Here is an 18,338-nt window from a genome sequence, read left to right on the forward strand (position 1 = left end):
AAATTAGAACTTCTATGGTTTTAGTGCTTTTTTCTTTGCAAAAATGTAAAAACATTTCTTCTCCAGCCATTAATGAATTATTTATTAAAAATGTCAAACTTTAATAACGCTAATCTATACTGAAATCAGTTTCTATGGGGAAAATATCCGAGCTCCCTCCCCTTAAAATTTTGCATATTGGCGCCAATGGGCCTATATACACTGGTGTGCAAAAATTAAGGACGAGATGGTTCTTTCAATATAACTTTGTACAAAAGCTTTCCAAATCAACACATTTAATACCGTAAGATCCCCAATACGTAAGGACATGTGTAATGTAAGCAACACTTACTAAAAGAGACCACAGAAAACGCCTTACCAGGAAACATCACGATCAAGGAAATTCAAAAAAATTCCAAATTGGTGGCATTCGAAAGAGCATTGGAAAACATGTTTATGGCACTGAAACTACGTGCCCTCGTGACCACGTTATCAAATTATGAGGTCTTAAAAATTGCTGAAATTTTTTGTAAAGTCGCCAAATTTAGCGAGTTTTGTTCAGAAATGGAAGGTACGGCGCGAATTCAACATCTGCATCTGACGAGACATTTCACTTCCATATTTGGTCAGGATGACTACCATGGCGCTGGGTGTCGTGGCACAGACTGCGGCATTGAAATTTTTAGGGGCTTGTGTTCCGGGATATTAACGTGCACAGGGGCGGATCTAGAGGGGGGCCATGGCCCCTCCCAAAGCCTTGTGATTGTAGGAATGTTTTTAAGAAAAAAAAAATATCAGGAGAAGATAACAAAATTTAACACATGGGTTTTACTGAAAAAGAAGTATAGGACTTAATTTGGAGATTAATTATATCCCTATCCTCAAAACAAAACTTTTATTTCCAAAAATTTTTCTCCATCTTTTACATCATTTCTTGATTCCAATTACAGACACTTGGACGATCTCTAAATGCTGCTGTTCTCAGATTATACCAATTGTTCACAAGACCAAAGAGAGCCTAAATTTTCGTTTTTATGGCTTAATTTCGAAATTAGGGGGAGAACCCCCTTTTCTCATGCTTTTTCACAAATGCCTTGATATGCAAAAAATTGCATTTTAAGTCTTTTATTTGGAAAAAGTGTCAATGGAAACTAGCTTATCCAGCCCTTATCACTTAACTTGCTAAAATGCAACATTACAAACGATTTTTGAAAGGACCCCCTCCCTTCTTAGTTTATATCGTGATGATAGCTTTAAAAGGAGGTTTTTGGAGGAGCTCACGAATCTTCCATCCCTTTTCTAAAATATGTATAAATATAGTTAAAAATCGAATCTTTAGAGTCTCAAACGCAAAATATTTTTAGGAAGGAAGGATTCCAAGCACCTTCACACTTCCTTTAATGTAAGCAAACATTACCTAAAGGTGCATTTTTAGGCTGGTCAGCTGAAGAGTTAGAGAGGAGCACCCCTCCTCTTCTAACTTCTCAACGTATAACGACAGAATATTTTGGTTTCTAAGCTTTATTTTCAAAAAGTATTTTGGAGGCACCGCCCGAAACCTGACCTTTCTCCGCACATCATCAAAAATAGACGAAATGCGTTTTTAGTTTCCTAGTTTTCAAAAATTAATCGGAAATTTAAATTTTTAAACATTTTCGAAGGAGATTCCTAAATCCACCCCCTTACCTAACATCTCGATACCCCGAAAATTGAGTTTTTAAAACTTCATTTTAATAAAATTTCTGGGGAGTTCGGAGTTTGTAAAAAAATTTCGAATGGCCCCTCCCAAAACAATCGGCTGGATCCGCCACTGAACGTGCAACTGTATAGGGGAAAACGCCACCGCGCGAAATATTTGTTTTATTTGATTGTAAAAACAATGGAAATATAATGTATATTGACTTCAAATCATGTTTTCTTTTGGCGAATCCCCTAGAACCCAAGGAGAGTTCCTTCAAACATTTGTTTCCAACTACAGAAATGTGAATGTAGGTGTGTCTTTTGTTGCTTTTCGAATAACTAAAAGTAATTTTCTCGAATAATTTAATTTGAACCTCCCCTCTGTAAAATGTTAAGGAGTAGGTCAAGATAAAAATGTCTTTTAGCATTTTAGGTAGTAGTAGTAGATGTAAGTAGATTTTACTTCACTAGTTTTCGTGGTTATTATTATTGGTGAAATATATTTTATTTCTAAACAAGGTTCTCATAAGTATTAATTATTTTTTCTTTTAGGTTCTGTGCAAAGCTGATTTGTTTACTTTAGATGATATAAACTGTTAAAAAACATTCAAATTCAGAAATTTTATTAAGCAAATTAATATTAAATACAGATCCGACACATACAAAATAAAAACGAAAGACGTTTATGGAAAGGAAAAAAAACATGCTACTGACAAATATGATACTGAACAAAAAAAAAATGATTAAAACATAGAAAATCGTGGCACCAGGAACATTTTATGAACTTAAATTTCGTACAGGAAACGCAACGGTCAACTTCTTGCGGAAAACAAAATTGCAGAGGTGTTTCAAATGGAAGTGGCCGAGTTTGTAGTAGCCCAGACTTGTACCACGCATATTTTATCATGTCCGAGTATTGTGGTGCACTAAACTGGAAATGAATTAGCGACTGCAGTTTCAGGATGATGTCACGTTGAAAAATATCTATTCCTCCCTCCATCATTGCTTTGTCGGATATTCTCCGCGCCAACTGCTTCCAGGATCTGAAGATTCCAACATCTAAAGGTTGAACTTTTGCAGTAGCACCTGGTGGAATTTTTTTTTAATTCAAAAGTCGCAGCGTCAGGGACCGCTTCACTCACGATGGAGTCGTCACAATACTGGGTAAGAGAATCTACCACAAGGTGAGACTCATCACCAACATAGGGGAAATAAACGTCTTGAAGATATCTCTTTAGCAGCACTTTTGTAACTTTCCCTAATGAAAAAAATTTAGTTAAAGTCAACTTTTTGCTTTTGTCAATACCAGAAGCTAATCTGCTTCACGTACACGGAGGACCGCGAACAAAGCGCATTTGCCTCCGAACAAACACACGAATGATTTACAACACAATGAAAAAGAAAAAACATTCAGGGCACAGATGGGAATCGAGCCCATGATCTCCGGTATGCGAAGCTAGACTCCTTCTTGAGAGCCACCGAGGCCCCAAAGAAACATTTATTAAAGCTTTTGAACAACTAAATTAAGAATTTTCCACTCACCAGACTTCGTAGCTTGGATGCTCAAATTATTAGGCTTGAACATTGTGTGTCTTACACGCGGTCCCAATTCACCTTTGGCTTCTTGAAGAATGATTAGCATTGGTGACAGCAATCGCCCATTGGCACTAATAACTGGCTGAATAGTATAGCTATGAGTCATACTGTGCTTTGATTGAGCAGCAGCTTCTACTTTCTTCACTCCTGGTGTATCTAGACTTCTGCCACTGTGCATCTCCTTGTGGAATCCACTTTGGTCTGAGTTGTACTAGTTGGATGGACTACTTGTTGTACTTGGACATATTTCAGTGGTGAAATTGGAGATGGCTTGTTGTCGTTCAGCTGCATTCTGTGCAGTGATTCTCTCGACAAAACCCGTGATTTTTCGTGACACAATGTTGTACCGAGTTTTAAATTTATGCACCCAAGAGCGACATGCTTTAAAACCCGTAACTTGTTGCATAGAACTATGTTCCAATGCCAAATACGTATATCTTCGTCATGGATGGGATATCGTTTCTCACGAGCTTCAAGGAACTTCTGATAAACGTGATGAGAAATATGTTTGTACTTTAAACGCTTCGATATACTAGAAAGAGTGCTTTGCAGTTGTTTCTCCCAATCGTACAACTGGGAAAAGGATGTCACGAATCTGAAGGGCTTTTTTACTGTAGCTAAACTTAATCTTTTAGATTTTCCAGGCTTCCAGTACTCTACTGTACGTTTCTTGTCTTCTGTCGTAATAACACGCAGTTTATTTCTGTCAGAACTTGGATGACAGCTAGATGCTGATGATTTTTGAGATGCTTCTTCTTCGCAGTCTTCTAAATCACCACCTTCATCGCTTAACACATCATTCTCTCCAAATTCGTCAATAATAAGATCTTCCTGCACCTCAAAACTAATGCTTCCTGATGCAACCGTCGTATTAATTAATCCTAAATTGTGTATTAAATATACTCGTTAAAATATTTTTAAATATTTATGAGAGTATACATAAGATCATAAATACAGCGTTGCGTCAAAAATCAGAACGTTTTGCCAGGAAGTTTAAATAAACTTTTTGACAGTTGCTAAGCTATGCATACATTTCATGAAATAAACTACACACAATGATTAAAGAAATGAAATTAAGTGCAGAAGTAATAGAGGTGGAGTATTATAGTTGCCCCGAAAAATGGCAAGGAAATCCATTGGAAAATTTTAATAAACAGAAAATAAATGAAGTTTGGCATCAGTGCAAATTTTTCGAGTCACAAAAGAAAGTTCTTTCCAGATGAAATGTTGGAAACTATCAGTCTCTCAATAAATAATGTATCGAGAAGTGTGTTTTGCAGAAACAAAGTATCGTCGAGGCGCTAGCGATAAGCAACTAATAGGTTTGTCAACACATAGTGTCGGGTTATGTGCTGTATTGTACGTTATGTACACACATATTTGTAACTTTATTTGATCGATTGACATCCTATTTTTTAAACGGTATTTTTTTTTGGTTATTTCCAAAAATTCAAACTACCAATGGTACCAATTAGTTCTGATTTTTGACACTTTACTGAAGTAATAAAGCAAATTAAAATATACTGCAGTGAGAGTTCCCTGAGCTTAAACTTTTGGGAAAGCAAAAATTCTCAATTTACCGAAAGAAAATTCAAATTTCGCCGAGCAATAAAATACGAGTATGCGCAAATAATAATGTATGAAAAGTGACTTTCGGGAGTTAAAAAATTGTAATTATGTCTTCTAATTTGCCGAACTGTCAGACGAACTTTGTCGAATAAGGAAATTTTGTGGGAGGTCACAGTGGCCTCCCATCAGTGCGCTCCTAACTGCAGTCAACAAGAACGACCTCCTATTACTGCGACCGATCTGTCATAGGGTTCGAGCACAAAATCTCGTTTAAAATTCCACAGATGTAATGATACTTTAGCATCCAATAGAACGTATTAACTGAATACATTTGAATATACCGTTCAAAGTTTAAACTTTTTTGTTATTCTTAAGACTGTCTCTTAAAAAACTGATGTTTAAAACTTTTATGCTTCTGCGGGTGAAATATTTCCACTGAAAGAGTTTATTCGATGATGAAACTGTTTTGAAAAAAATATGATAACCGTAGAGAAACGGTAAACACACTTTAAAGTCTTTTTTTTTTTGAAAAGTCGTAAATCTGAAGTCTTTAACAGTATCTAAATACGAAGAAAACGACATTTTTAAAGATTTCAAACCATATTCTCAAATTAAAAAAAAAAAAAAAAAACGATTTCTGTCAGTTATTTCCAGTGTGTTTTTCGTTATGTGTATCGTTTTCAAGTTATGTGTAAGCCCTCTAACAAGTCAATTAAAAAAAAAAAAACTGTATTAATTTTCATTTTGCTCGTATTTGAATTCCCTTTTAACGTGAAACATAATTGGTAAAAGTGACTTCAGTATTTTTAAAAATGACTAAATAACATGCAATATGATGTACATTTACGTTATAGCGACTTTCAGTTGCAGTGACAGACTTTTTCCGAACTACAGGGGTTGTTGTAATGAACGTCAACTATAAAATTTTTGATAAGAATCTTTTATGAAGTAATTTCCGACATCGTTAGTTTTGCTGTGCAAATTTTTGACATTTACTATCCGTTGTTTTCTTTTTTAAATTATTATTTCTTTGGATTTTGAATTAAAAATTAAACATTTTCGCTAGCAGTGGTCCGACAATAAAACTTCATGAATGATAATAACTTTTGAAAAAATAAATAAGAGCTGGGATACTACAATCCATGATCATTTTCTTTCAACATCAAAAACTATCTATTTTATTTTCAATATATAAGCTTTAATAAGCATGTTTTTTTTTTTACTTATTCATATTAATTCTTGTACATAATTATTAATTACTTACAACACATTTCATAACAAGAGTACAAACTTAAATTAAATAAGTAAAATACACTTGAAATGCACTTAAATTCTGAAATGCATTATTATCACGATTACAAAGTTAAATCCTACGTTCAATTTCGTTATAAAGTTGTAGCTCCTCTGGATAAAGCTCTCTAGTTTCCATTTCACAGGTTTCATAGTTATTTTTTAATTTTACACACATAAGTAAAGGGTTAATACGAAACATCGTTTACGCGCTTTGCAGATGACCAGAAATGGGAATGAGAGTCTTGCTAGACGCAGGCGATGAAATCACGTGGTATTTTCCATTTCTTGCCAAGTCTTTAAATTTGGCGAATTTTCGTAAGTTTTCGACAGACTTTGACCCCCCATATCTCAAAAACAAAAGGACGAGGGCACACAATATTTGGGTCAAATTTTTTTCTAAAGATACTCTTTCGAATGCGACCATTTTTAACTTTTTTCATGATTACTGAACTCGTGATGTTTCCTGATTAGAGGTACACACCGTATAGGGCGTCGTGCAAACAGACCACTACCGTGCAGTCTTCTGGCCACGGTAAAACGCGATATCGGTCGTCCAATCACCTGTGTCGTGTGTCTAGTGATTTCTCCCGCTGTCTGCCGCCTGTTTCTTCTGGCCTGTAAGACAATATCCCGGTCATCTGCGGGTGTGGTTCCTCGTGGACGACCACTACTGAACCCCTGGATAGCTGTTCCTGTAGTTTGAAATTGTCTCCAAAGTCGTGAAACGATGCTGTGAGCAATTCCGAACTCCGCAGCCACACTTGTCACACTGCGGCCTTCCTCCAACTTCCCAATGATTCGACCTCGGGTAAAAGCATCCAGATGTCGCCTAACAGATTGATTATTCGCCATTTCTCGCTGAGGCAGCAACTCGGTGTGATTTTAACTGCTATACGGCATGCAATCTCTTTGCCAGAAATACTGATCTTACACCGACAACATGCTTTATACTACTCAGACACTCCCCCATTACATCTGCCTGCATATCTGCGCATGTGCTACCGTACATCATCTTACTTAATCTCCTGATTGGTCTTTCTGTCCGCTCTACCTCTTGGTTCAGCTGATATGCTAATTTTTCGACTTTGTCCTTGATTTTTGCACACCGGTGTAGATCAACAATTTCGAAAAATTTCTGGGGGGAGCCTAAGGATGTGCCTTTTCAGGCTTATAGCCATAAGTATCCTTTTTTCAAGGCACATAAATAGTATGTGTCCGTGTTAGCTTTATTTTACGTTTCACAATTTGCTTTTTTTTAGAACTTTTAAACCTGATTTAGAAACTTAAAGGAAAATAGGAACTAGCAGTAGTTTAATGTCTTTGCTCGAATCAGAAGAATCGAGATCTGATACTGTTTAATTTAACTTTTTTAATTTACAGAGGTGGGCCAAAATATTCTTCTGCCAACTAGGCCAAAGTCAGCCAGTCCACCCCTGCTTTTCATCCATAAGTTAATTTCTTTTGCATTGAAAAAGGCGTTCGCTATAACGCCGAAACATGTGCATGCAGTAATCTGCAATTCGTGCTTTTTGCCGTTATTTCAGCACAAAGGTATTTATTTATCTTATTTGAGGGTTTACTGTATTCAAAAAAGCAAAGCAAAGAATCTATTTAACAAATTAATAAAATATAGAAAATGTATTGCATTTACACCTATCAAGTAATGGAACTGAAATTTTTTACCAGACTTAATGCTTAAAGAACAAAAAGTGAAATAATATGAAATAATTCTTACTAATGCATGCTCCCAACGAGAATCACCAGATTCTGCAGTATAAGGAGCAGCTAAAATCATTGCATTGTAAGCTTCTGTTGTACCTAAATAAGAAAACAAAATCTGACACAATGTTTGAAATAATCCATATAAATGAAACAGAGAGCGATGTGTATATATATGTGGATGTTCCCAATACAAATCCAGTTTGCATCGGATCTCGACCAAATTTGGCAGGGAGGTACTTGGGTACCCGAGAAAGAAGGCAGGGGGTTTCCAAACATCAAAAAAGTACTGAACCATTCAAAGTTTAATTTTAGAACCCGAAAATGGCATTGAATGGCTCTTTCTACCCGAAATAATTGTCCAATCAGTTCGATTTTAGTGTCATTATAATGCCTGCGAAAAATACCCCTATGGATTTTTTTCCCCTCTGGAATTAAAACCACAAAGTCCCTAAAATCACCAACAGATAAGTTATAAACATTTTTAAGTAAAGGAAAATTGAAAACTTTTTGTCTGCCATTAGCTTAGTTTTAATTATCGTGTATAAAATCACTGAGAAGAAAAATCTGTAGGCATTTTTTCTCAAGTGTGAACAAATAAAAATCTTGTTTGAAGGTTTTCATGTTTTCGGAAGGTTTAAAAAAAAATTCCCCTTTTGGTTAATAGGGAAATTTTAGGGATTTGAAAATGTTTTTTTCAAGCCTGATTGTTGAACATGCGTTACTTGACATAAATTTTATTTTTGAGGTTTTCTGTGCAGAGCCAGTGGTGGCAGCTAGAAGTCAAGAATAAAACTATTAAAGTAAGAAATAACAGTGTATAACAGCCTAAATTACAGGTTATTGCAGACATATGATTTGGGGTTTCAAGGAATCCCTTTTTCAATGCAGAATAAGTGAGCTTATGAACAAAAAGACATTCAACAATAATCTGCAATTTATGCTACTATACGTTATTTCTTATTTTACTTTTTCAACACAAAGGCATTTATTTAACTTTTATTTTTAAAAATGTTCAGTTTTTAAACAATGATTTAGATGAAACATTTTACGTTACTTAATGCTGAATATAAAGCAAAATTATTTTTTTACTTTTGTTTTTAATATCTTATGCCAGATTTTTAATAGAAACTCTCAATGCAAAATTTTAATATTAATGCTAATACTAATAAATACCAATGGTATAAATATTAATGGTAATCAGCACCAAAATAAGTTACCTGTTAGATTTTTACTTGTCATTTCATCAAATAATGAAGTAACTATTTGTTGGTTATTAAACTAGAAAAGGAAGGAAAAGATCAATAATTAACTGTAAATACTTAAATTAAACACTGAAATATTTATAAAGCAGAAGAGTTTAGTGGTGCAAAACTTTTACTCATACTATAAATTTGAAACTGTTGTAATCAATCTTTTCTACTAATGACACATATAACCTTCAAGATTATAAAATTGTTGATTTTTTTTTACGGAGAGGGGGGGGGGGAACACTAGCTACAACAAACGAAATGTTTACCTTGGTGTGATGATACACAAAAAAATATTAAAATTGCAGACATGTTTTGTGGTTATTAGGAACCCAGGCCGAGGACTGCTGATGGCCTTTGAAAAAAGTGAGAAAGGTGACAAATTTGAAAACAAAGGTGACTAAAAGGTGATAAAAAAGTAACTAAAAGGTGACCAAAAACAATTTGTTAAGAACTCAAAAAACAGAAAAGGATTATCACTTTTTACTGACTTTTACCAAAATAGCCTATATGCTTTTTGTAAAGATTTCTACAGTTTCACTTTCAATAGATGTTTTAATTTTTTCCATTTTCTTAATTTCTCCTTCACAATCTTTTCTATTTTTGTTCTTCTTTTTGCTTCTGTTTCAATTCCAAATCCCTTTTCCTTTTCTCCATGTATGTTGTGTAATTTGCGTGTGCTTGTTGTGCACATTTAATCATTTCTGGACCAATTGGTAAAGAAAGCAAATGAGGATATTCTTTTTACAGCGTCTTTAACTATAAGTATGCTGTTTAAAAATCTTTCAGTCCTTGCTGTCTTATTTTCACCAAAAAAGGTGCTTTGAAATGGAAAATAGTCTTTTAATGTCAGCATTACCATGTGATAATGCAAGTGAAGCTTTTATCACCTTAGAAACATTTGGAAACTGTAGATCATTGGAAGTTGAGTCCTTTTTTGAAATGTGCTGCTGCCAGTAGATATCAATGGTTTTGTTTTCGGATGCTTCATCCTTTTCCAGCTGCAAAAGTTTCCATTCATCTTGCAACCTATCGAGTGGAACATTAAAAGGCATGATTTTGGCAACCTTTATCAAATCCTTACAGCTTCTAGATTTACTTCTCTCTTTTGAATTCAAAAATTTAAAACTTTTCAGTAACCCATTTGATATACAACTTTGTTTCTATTATATACTTGCATGCAGTCACACAATGCTTTTTAACAGCTCTTAAAAATGTAACCTTTTCCTTTTCTATCAGTTTTGACAGTTCATCTGTCACCTCTCCACTAACAACGAGATCTTCAAGAGGTAGTCTGTTACCAACTGTAAACAGTTCATCCGTGTCTATGTTTGAAAAATCAACTTTCTTTATGACAGAGGCCATAATAACCCGAGCCATAAAAGTCTGAACAATGGTCTCTATTTCTTGGTACAATTTATGTATCATAGGCGCTTGGCATTGAAAGCGTTTCGTGAACTGCATAAACAAATCAGCAGATGAAAAGATAAAATGCAGCTCAGCTTTTATAGAAGGTATTTTTAAAACATTTGCAACAGCTTTATACGACCTGCATTGCATAGCTGAATTCTTTTTTAAAGACACATGTTTAAAAAATAATACTGAAGAGCATCCCACTGTTCCAGTAGTCTGTTTGCTGCAAGTCCAAGAGTACACCAATGGGTAGTTGTGTGTTTCAGGAACTTGCGATGAGGTGTATTCAGTTGAGCTTGCACTTCTTCAAAGTCCTCATAACGGGAAGGCCAACCATCAAAATAGCTATAAGTACTAAGAAGAAGTTCAGATGCTTCTTCATCTAAATACCGCAATGCTTTGACATAGGTATTATGAATTGCATGAATACTGCAAGTACCAATATTTATTAGGCTTTTTTCTCGTGTCTCAAGGATAATAGTGTCAAACAACCTAAAAACCTTTTTATTAACAAAAAGACCATCCAAAGGAAAGCATGAGACATTTATTCATGGATAATTACTCTCGGTAAGTGCTTCACATAGCTTCTTAATCGAAATTTCACCAACTGCCTTGCCCAAGAAGAAAGTTTTGAGATGCCGTCTTGTGATGCAACATTGGCTTTCAGACCAGTATTTTATTAAAGTAAGAAAAACAATGTTAAAAAAAGCACAAATTTGCCAATTACAGTAGACACGTGTTTTAGCATTACAGGGAACGCCTTTTTCAATGCAAAAGGTAATGAGCTCATGGATGAAAAGACATCCGACAATTGGCAAATTTGTGCTTTTTTTTAACGTTGTTTTTCTTACTTTACTGCTCAGCACGAAGGTATTTATTTATTACAATATTTTATTGTTCGTTGCAGTTCTTTTTTGTCTTTGACATTGGTAGTTTCATCAAAGCTCAAAGTATAATAGGATACACATGCTTCTTTTAACATACATTCCCGAAAATAAGGAGCAAGTCCATCTGTAGAAGGGATAGAAAGACTGGTTCTGCTCATAGGGTGCAATTGCAAGCGATTAAAAAAATTCCCTGATTTCCCGGGAGCATAGCTATTTTTCTTAAACAACAAAAAGGTGGGGGAGGGGGGGCACATTTAAGGCTATTTTTTTAATTTCACTGTTAAAGCTATCATTCAGATACTTTTCAAGGATTTTTTTTTTTTTTTTTTAAATCCTAAGACTCGTTTCAAGAAAGGTGAGAAAGGTGACAAAAGTTGGAAAAGGTGACTTAAAGTAACCAAATTTTCAAAAGGTGACTAAAGGTGAGAAAGGTGACTGACTCCTCGGCCTAGGAACCTGTTTACTTTTTCAACGCAAAAAAAAAAAGGTTTAGGATGAATACACATCTAACAATGAGATTTCCTTCATAAACTAGATTTTTGCATGGAATACGGGGTTTCTCTTAACACAAAAGCATCTGCATGCAAATCCATTAGTTGTACTTTTTGTTTTTCACATATGAACTAGCTAAAACTTTAAAGTTTTCGCAGACAAAACTTATACATTTCATACAGCTATTTATTTCAAAGAATATTGCCCTATATTTATTCTCTACTAGGAAATTATCAATATAAACTTTGCACTGCAAAATTAAGTAAGGAAAAAACATTTGACATGCTCTATAACCTACTTGCAGGTAGCACAGTGATGTAGTTGATCATCCACAATCAGAAATCAGAGTTAAACTGAGCGATTAAAAGGATATGTGGGAGCGTGAATTGCGAGAGCCAGATACGCTGAACATCGGTAAAATGTATCAGATGACAAGTAATCATCATTGTACATTGTACAAACCAGTCAATGTACAAATATTGAAATTGCAAAGCATACACAACATCAAATTTAATAATTTGTCAATGGTTCCATTACTGATTTTGCTTTTATAGTTCCTATTGTTTGGATGGCTTAGTAGACAATTAAAGAGTCTGTTTTTTTAAAGATTTTTTGAAGTTTTTTATCTTTTTGCAGTTACACCGAAATTTGTTTCATTCCCTTCAAATGGAAATTTCTTTCACCTCCCATTCATATCTATGTAGATTTTAAGAAATTATTATCAAACATTCGAAAAAATAACACATACCCCCTTTTTGTCCAATTTCCTAACCAAAATAGATACAACAAACCAGAAGGGTAAGTAAAATGTTTAGTAAAGGCTTGAGTCCAAATTACTATTACTATTATTAATATTTTCCAGGGACCAAAAATTTGCATTTTTCTTTCTTTCCAAAATCTTGTTTTCCTAGATTTCGTGAAAATCAAGAATCTTTCTTGCAATATTTCTAAGCACATTGAATATTGCTTATTGTAACTAAGGTATTTTTAAAGAGTGTATGCATATTAGTAATCGTACTCATGCAAATGATTTCCCAAAATGAAATCTGCAACTACTTTCAGCACAATAGAGTTTTAGCCAGCTTCATAGGAATGAAACAGATAAAAATTAAAACTAGTTTTTACTATTAAAGGAAACAATTGAAATCCAAAATGGTCTTACAATAGGATATTATTTCATCAGTTGAAGATTTTAACTTATTCATGAAAAGGCAAACATACTTTTGAAGCACCGCATATCATTGCACTATAAGCTTTTCCATCCTTCTCCATATCAAGAAATAACTGCTCTGCCATTCCTTTCATACTATAGTAATATGAAAAAACATATTGCTTTTATTAAGTAGGGTAAATGCTCCAACATCAAGCAATTAAGGCAAAATATAAATTTTGTGAACAATAAGCAAAAGAACTCAAAATATTTAGCTAAATGTGTGGAATAAAGTAACTAAAATACTACCTAAAGTAATGCAATGCAGAAAGGTGTGTGCACAGATAAGAAGTAACTGAAAAAGTTTTTTATTTAAACTCTCCACTGTAGTGGGGTAGGGTACGGTGGGGTGGAATGAGTATAAAAACAGGTATTTTTGAAATGATTGTCTTACTATTCAAATTTGATATACAACAATTAAAAAACCATAACTGAGTTTTTACATTTCAACAATACACTTTACATATCCATACTTATTATGGCTGAAATAATTTTATTGTTTAGTGAAAAAGCTATTATTTCAAAGTCTGTTTTTATATACCCATTCCACCCCATGGGGCGGGCTGAAATGGGTAATATTATTTTTAATTAAATTTCAAATAAAAAATATGAATTTATTTATTATTTTTTCACAAAAAGTTAATAATATAAAGGTAAAAATAAATTGAACAATATGGTCTCTAATTTCTCTACAATTAAAGGTATAATGTCCACGATTAGTGAGCATTGCCTGATTTAGTTTTTGATGATCTGTTCTTCTTCAATCTCCATTTTCGCATCATTGGGGAAGGTGAAAAAATTTCCCATCAAATAATTAAGAATTTTTACAACATAAACACAAGTATCTAAAGATTCTAGAACTTGAGCAATAAAATTCTTTTTAAATTTCTTAGTAATGTTAGTAGCACTGTATGTTTTATAACTAGCATCCAATCTCCTGTAGATCTTGTACATAAGCTTAGTGGAATGGAAGTTTGATCAAACTGGTTTTCAATTTATTTAGTCAGCTCTGGCTTTGTCTAGTGGTTGTAGAGCATGACTTGTATTAGGCTGTAGGCAAACGATAATTTCACTATTAATAACATGCTTTACAGTTTCATATGCCAGATTTTTTTTTTTTTTTTTTTTTTTTTTTTTTTTTTTTTTTTTTTTTTTTTTACAGTTGCCTTGCGAAAAGTTTGAACCACTCTTCAAAGATTGTGTCTTCTATCCAACCAGATTTCTAGATTTAGTGCAACCATGAGCAACTCCATAACATAAGGATTTCAGAAGACAAAACTTTCAATAAAAGGAATAACTTAACTTCAGAGAAAAATTTCTAATGAGAAAAAATGTTAATTCCACAGCCTATGTCATTAAGCCAAATACTGTTTACCTTATACAGTTATGAAATACTTATGTAACTTATTTCCTATATGCACACACACACACACACACACACACACACACACACACACACACATATATATATATATATATATATATATATATATATATATATATATATATATATATATATATATATATATATATATATATATATATAAAGTTTTTGTGTTACTTGAAATAACTTTCTGGATTATAAAGCAGGATACAAAGTTAAACAAAATAGTAAATTTAAATTTATAACACAAAATATTAGCAAAACTTACTTCCACCTACTAGCTTCATTTGTAGCATTTTGAAAATATCTTTCCTGAGAACATAAAACACAGGAAATATTTAAAATAGTGAACAACTAAATACATAAAACATATAACTAATGAGTTTATTTATAGTACATTTACATTTAAAACAAAAGATTTACTAGTTGTAGCTAACGCTTTTTTAAGGCTTTGCATTTTTTTTTTTTTTTTTTTTTTAACTTTATGGCTCCACATCTATAAAATGAAAATATTGATTCCTTAAATCACTGTAGATGCTATTTGCACTGATAATTAGCTTCAAAATCCAGTCATCCCTCCCTGGAAGAAAGTCTCTTATCCCCATACCTCTTATTTCTCCCTCCTAATGTCACAAAAGATAATTTAAAATGACAATTTTAGGACTTCAATTTCAAAAAATTTCTGGTAGTTGAGAGCTGCATAACTGCATTTTCTCTCTTATCTAACCATAAATAGTATATTTGGGGGGGGGGGGGGGGGTAGGGGGCGCTTTAATTTTGAGCCATTTCTGAGGTCCAGCACTGGAGGGGGGAGCAACTAAAAGTCACTATCTTTGTCTATGTTTGCCTCTCCCTAATGGGAATCCTGGTCAGACCCAGGCTTGTAGAATTCAAATTCATGAAATGATCAAATAAATTTAATTATGCCATCCAGAAATGTTGTACTTCTATAGTTTTGTAGAATAATTCTTATGTATTTATTAGCACTAAATCATGAAATGACCTTCATCACTTTTTTTATCGTAAGAAACTTTTACATTTGATGCAATTAAGCATTTTTCAGCACCTAGGAAAAAGGCATAATTAACTACTTAGTTATCAGTTTAATTTACTTTATTAGATATAATATTTGATTATACATCAATAACATATATGAAATCCCAAATGCATGAACGATCAGGTAATGCTCAGATGTCACCAACAACAAAACTTACACCAAGGTACGCAAGTCAGCATTATTTCATTGCAAAAGCATCTAACTTTAGTAGTTTTACGTGTAAAAAGTAACTGACACTCAAAAATTTTGTTCAAGACCAACAGCTTTATAAAATTTATTGTTGATTGACACAAAAATTTATCTTTTTACAATCAACAGGCTCCAAGGAATTTCAAATTAACTGAATATTTGAAATTAACTTCAATTTTAATAGTACATAGTAAATCATATACATCATGCATGGGACGTAATTTGAACTCCAGAAAATATCTGATTATTTATTACAAGGGTGATGGGATGAATTGAAAAATATTTTTTGGCAAAATCTGACAAGAAGAGAAGTTTTTTTGTTTTGATTATAATTTCAAAAAATAACTTTGTATGAAATGTTAACTTTAGACTAATCTTTGAAAAGCTGAGAATTTTGCAGCTTTTGAATGTATTGCACACTTTTTACTGGGAATTAGTTAACTATATTTTCTACAGTAAGTGCTGAGAAAGAGTTCATCATAAAAAGACCTTAAAATGACTGCTGAAGCAATTTGCACTTACCATACCATGGGTAATTTGGCAACATGTTAATAATAGCATTTAACTATTGATTCAACATAAAGTTAAAATTGTTTTCTTTGAAAATCTTTCAATCAATGTCATTTTAAATTTGATTTTAAAGAAAACTATGAAATATGACACCTTGCCACCATCATCAGCCTCTTGTCACAACAAATTATAAACTAATTCTAAATATAGTTAAAACAATAAATTTTATACCTCATAATAATCTTCTTCTACTGGCTGAAGATTATTGTAAAAGCATAGGAGCTCCAGAAGATTTTGCTTTGTTTCCTGATTTATTAAAACTCCTGTGAAAAATTATAGCCATTACTGTTCAATAACTACAATGCTAATAAAAATCAAAACTAGTCGACCCGTGCGGAACTCCGCACTGTGCATCGAATCATCGTTTCATGTGGCATTTTGCTCTTTAAAAATTTCAAAGAAAGAACATTATAAAGAAGAATAAAAAAGTTAATGAATTAAAGTAAACAGAAAAAAGTAAATGCAAAAAAGAAGGCATGTAATTAGAAGACATCAGCAACAAAACCTAGTTAAATCCAGCAGTGTGTTTTGGTTGGGTTGTATGTATTTTCAATGCAAACATAAATATCATTAAAAGTGTAACTGAGTGACTTGTGAAAAAGCAGTAATTGTGCGTGTGAAAAAACGGGTTGCGGCAAATACAGTCCTGCCAGTGTGAGCATCTGATTTAAAAAAAACATTAAAGAGATATTTATTGGCCTGGATTTGAAATGGTGTCATTCTGATTAACAGAATGTCATTCTGATTAACAGAATGACACTCCAACCAACCAAGCAGTTGTGCCTTCCTTTTTGAATGCCATTCATTGAACCAATGTGTAATAAAAAACAGAAAGCTTTTTGCCAAAAAAAAAAAAAAAAAGCCCATGCTTCTATGTTTTGTCATTAGCCAGCATGATACCCTTAAAAAATATTCATAAAACATGGAATTTGATTAAGGAATGAGGAAGATGTTGTGTAGCAATTGAAACAAACATTCTAGAGAAATAATAAATTCGATTGAAAATAAAAGTTTTTATTTTTGAAAATTGATCCAATTTCACATAGCAGGCTGCTTTAACCATTACGGCTTGAATGCCAGCACATGTCTTTCTTTTAATCCAAAATTTAAGATTAAAAACGAAAACCAGCTGAACCGAATCCATTTTTTAAGTGTAATTTTTCGAACATAGACAAAATGCATCCCCCCTCCCCCCGAATGCAGAGGAGTACAAAATGAGTTAGTACTAATAAAGTTGATAATAATTTTAATGTTTTACATTGTATCCAAATAAATAGTTAAAGGTTTACTGGATGAAACTCGTAATTTCAATTTGGCGTAGTATTTTTCATTTATACAAAAGGTTGAACACTGCTATGAGAAAAATACATTTCAGCATACAATGAAGAAGTTTTTCTGAAAAAAAAGTATTCCCTTGAGAACTGAATTTTTAAATCTAATACTTTTTTATGCTTACATTACGCTTAGTGGTCTAAATGGAGGCAAAGCTTAAAAAAAAAAAGAACACCCTTCGATTAATAGTCAACTTACCTGAATAATAACTGTAGACTGCATATAAGAGTCGAATCGCCAAGTAGCATTCCCGTCATATTTATTTTATTGCCTTATGTGTGTTATTTGTTGTATGTTTAGTGCATGTAATGCGTAATATTAATCTAAATTAGCTATAATGTTGGACAGCCTGGGCGGGCTCCAAATTCAGCAAGTTTATAGCCTAACACACTACCGAAAAAACTTATCACTTTAACCGAACAACTAAGTCCAGTTCTTTTAAGCTTTATTAAAAAAGAAAAAAAAACAGGTTAATTTTTTTTTTCCAAAACCGACACAAAAAATTGGAAAATTGTATTAAAATTTTGCTTTAAAAAAATATCTGCATAAGAAATACAGGCTGTATCAAGGTTTTGCAACAGCAAGGGGTGTTTCTGAAAAATTGATTTTTAGACCGCAAGCCTATTTTTCATCATTAGCTGGACCGATAAGATTCAAAATGAGTAGGGAATTTCTCCAAGAAATAAAAAAGATCTCGCACACCAACAGAAAAATATTC

General features: G+C 33.1%; 1 protein-coding gene across 1 annotated transcript in view; it reads right to left on the minus strand.

The window, feature by feature from the left end:
* The window catches only part of LOC129222521 (protein PTCD3 homolog, mitochondrial-like), a 79,384-nt gene that overhangs the window by 32,095 nt on the left and 28,951 nt on the right, over nucleotides 1–18,338 (minus strand). The window contains exons 8-12 of the mRNA XM_054857033.1: nucleotides 16,460–16,551; nucleotides 14,741–14,784; nucleotides 13,100–13,184; nucleotides 9,057–9,117; nucleotides 7,853–7,935 (exon numbers count right to left, since the gene is read on the minus strand). Coding sequence (XP_054713008.1) covers nucleotides 7,853–7,935; nucleotides 9,057–9,117; nucleotides 13,100–13,184; nucleotides 14,741–14,784; nucleotides 16,460–16,551 — 365 coding nt within the window. The remainder of the gene's footprint in view (nucleotides 1–7,852; nucleotides 7,936–9,056; nucleotides 9,118–13,099; nucleotides 13,185–14,740; nucleotides 14,785–16,459; nucleotides 16,552–18,338) is intronic.

The sequence above is a fragment of the Uloborus diversus genome, chromosome 5, assembly GCF_026930045.1.
Source record: "Uloborus diversus isolate 005 chromosome 5, Udiv.v.3.1, whole genome shotgun sequence".
In the NCBI taxonomy this organism is placed as follows: Eukaryota; Metazoa; Arthropoda; class Arachnida; order Araneae; family Uloboridae; genus Uloborus; species Uloborus diversus.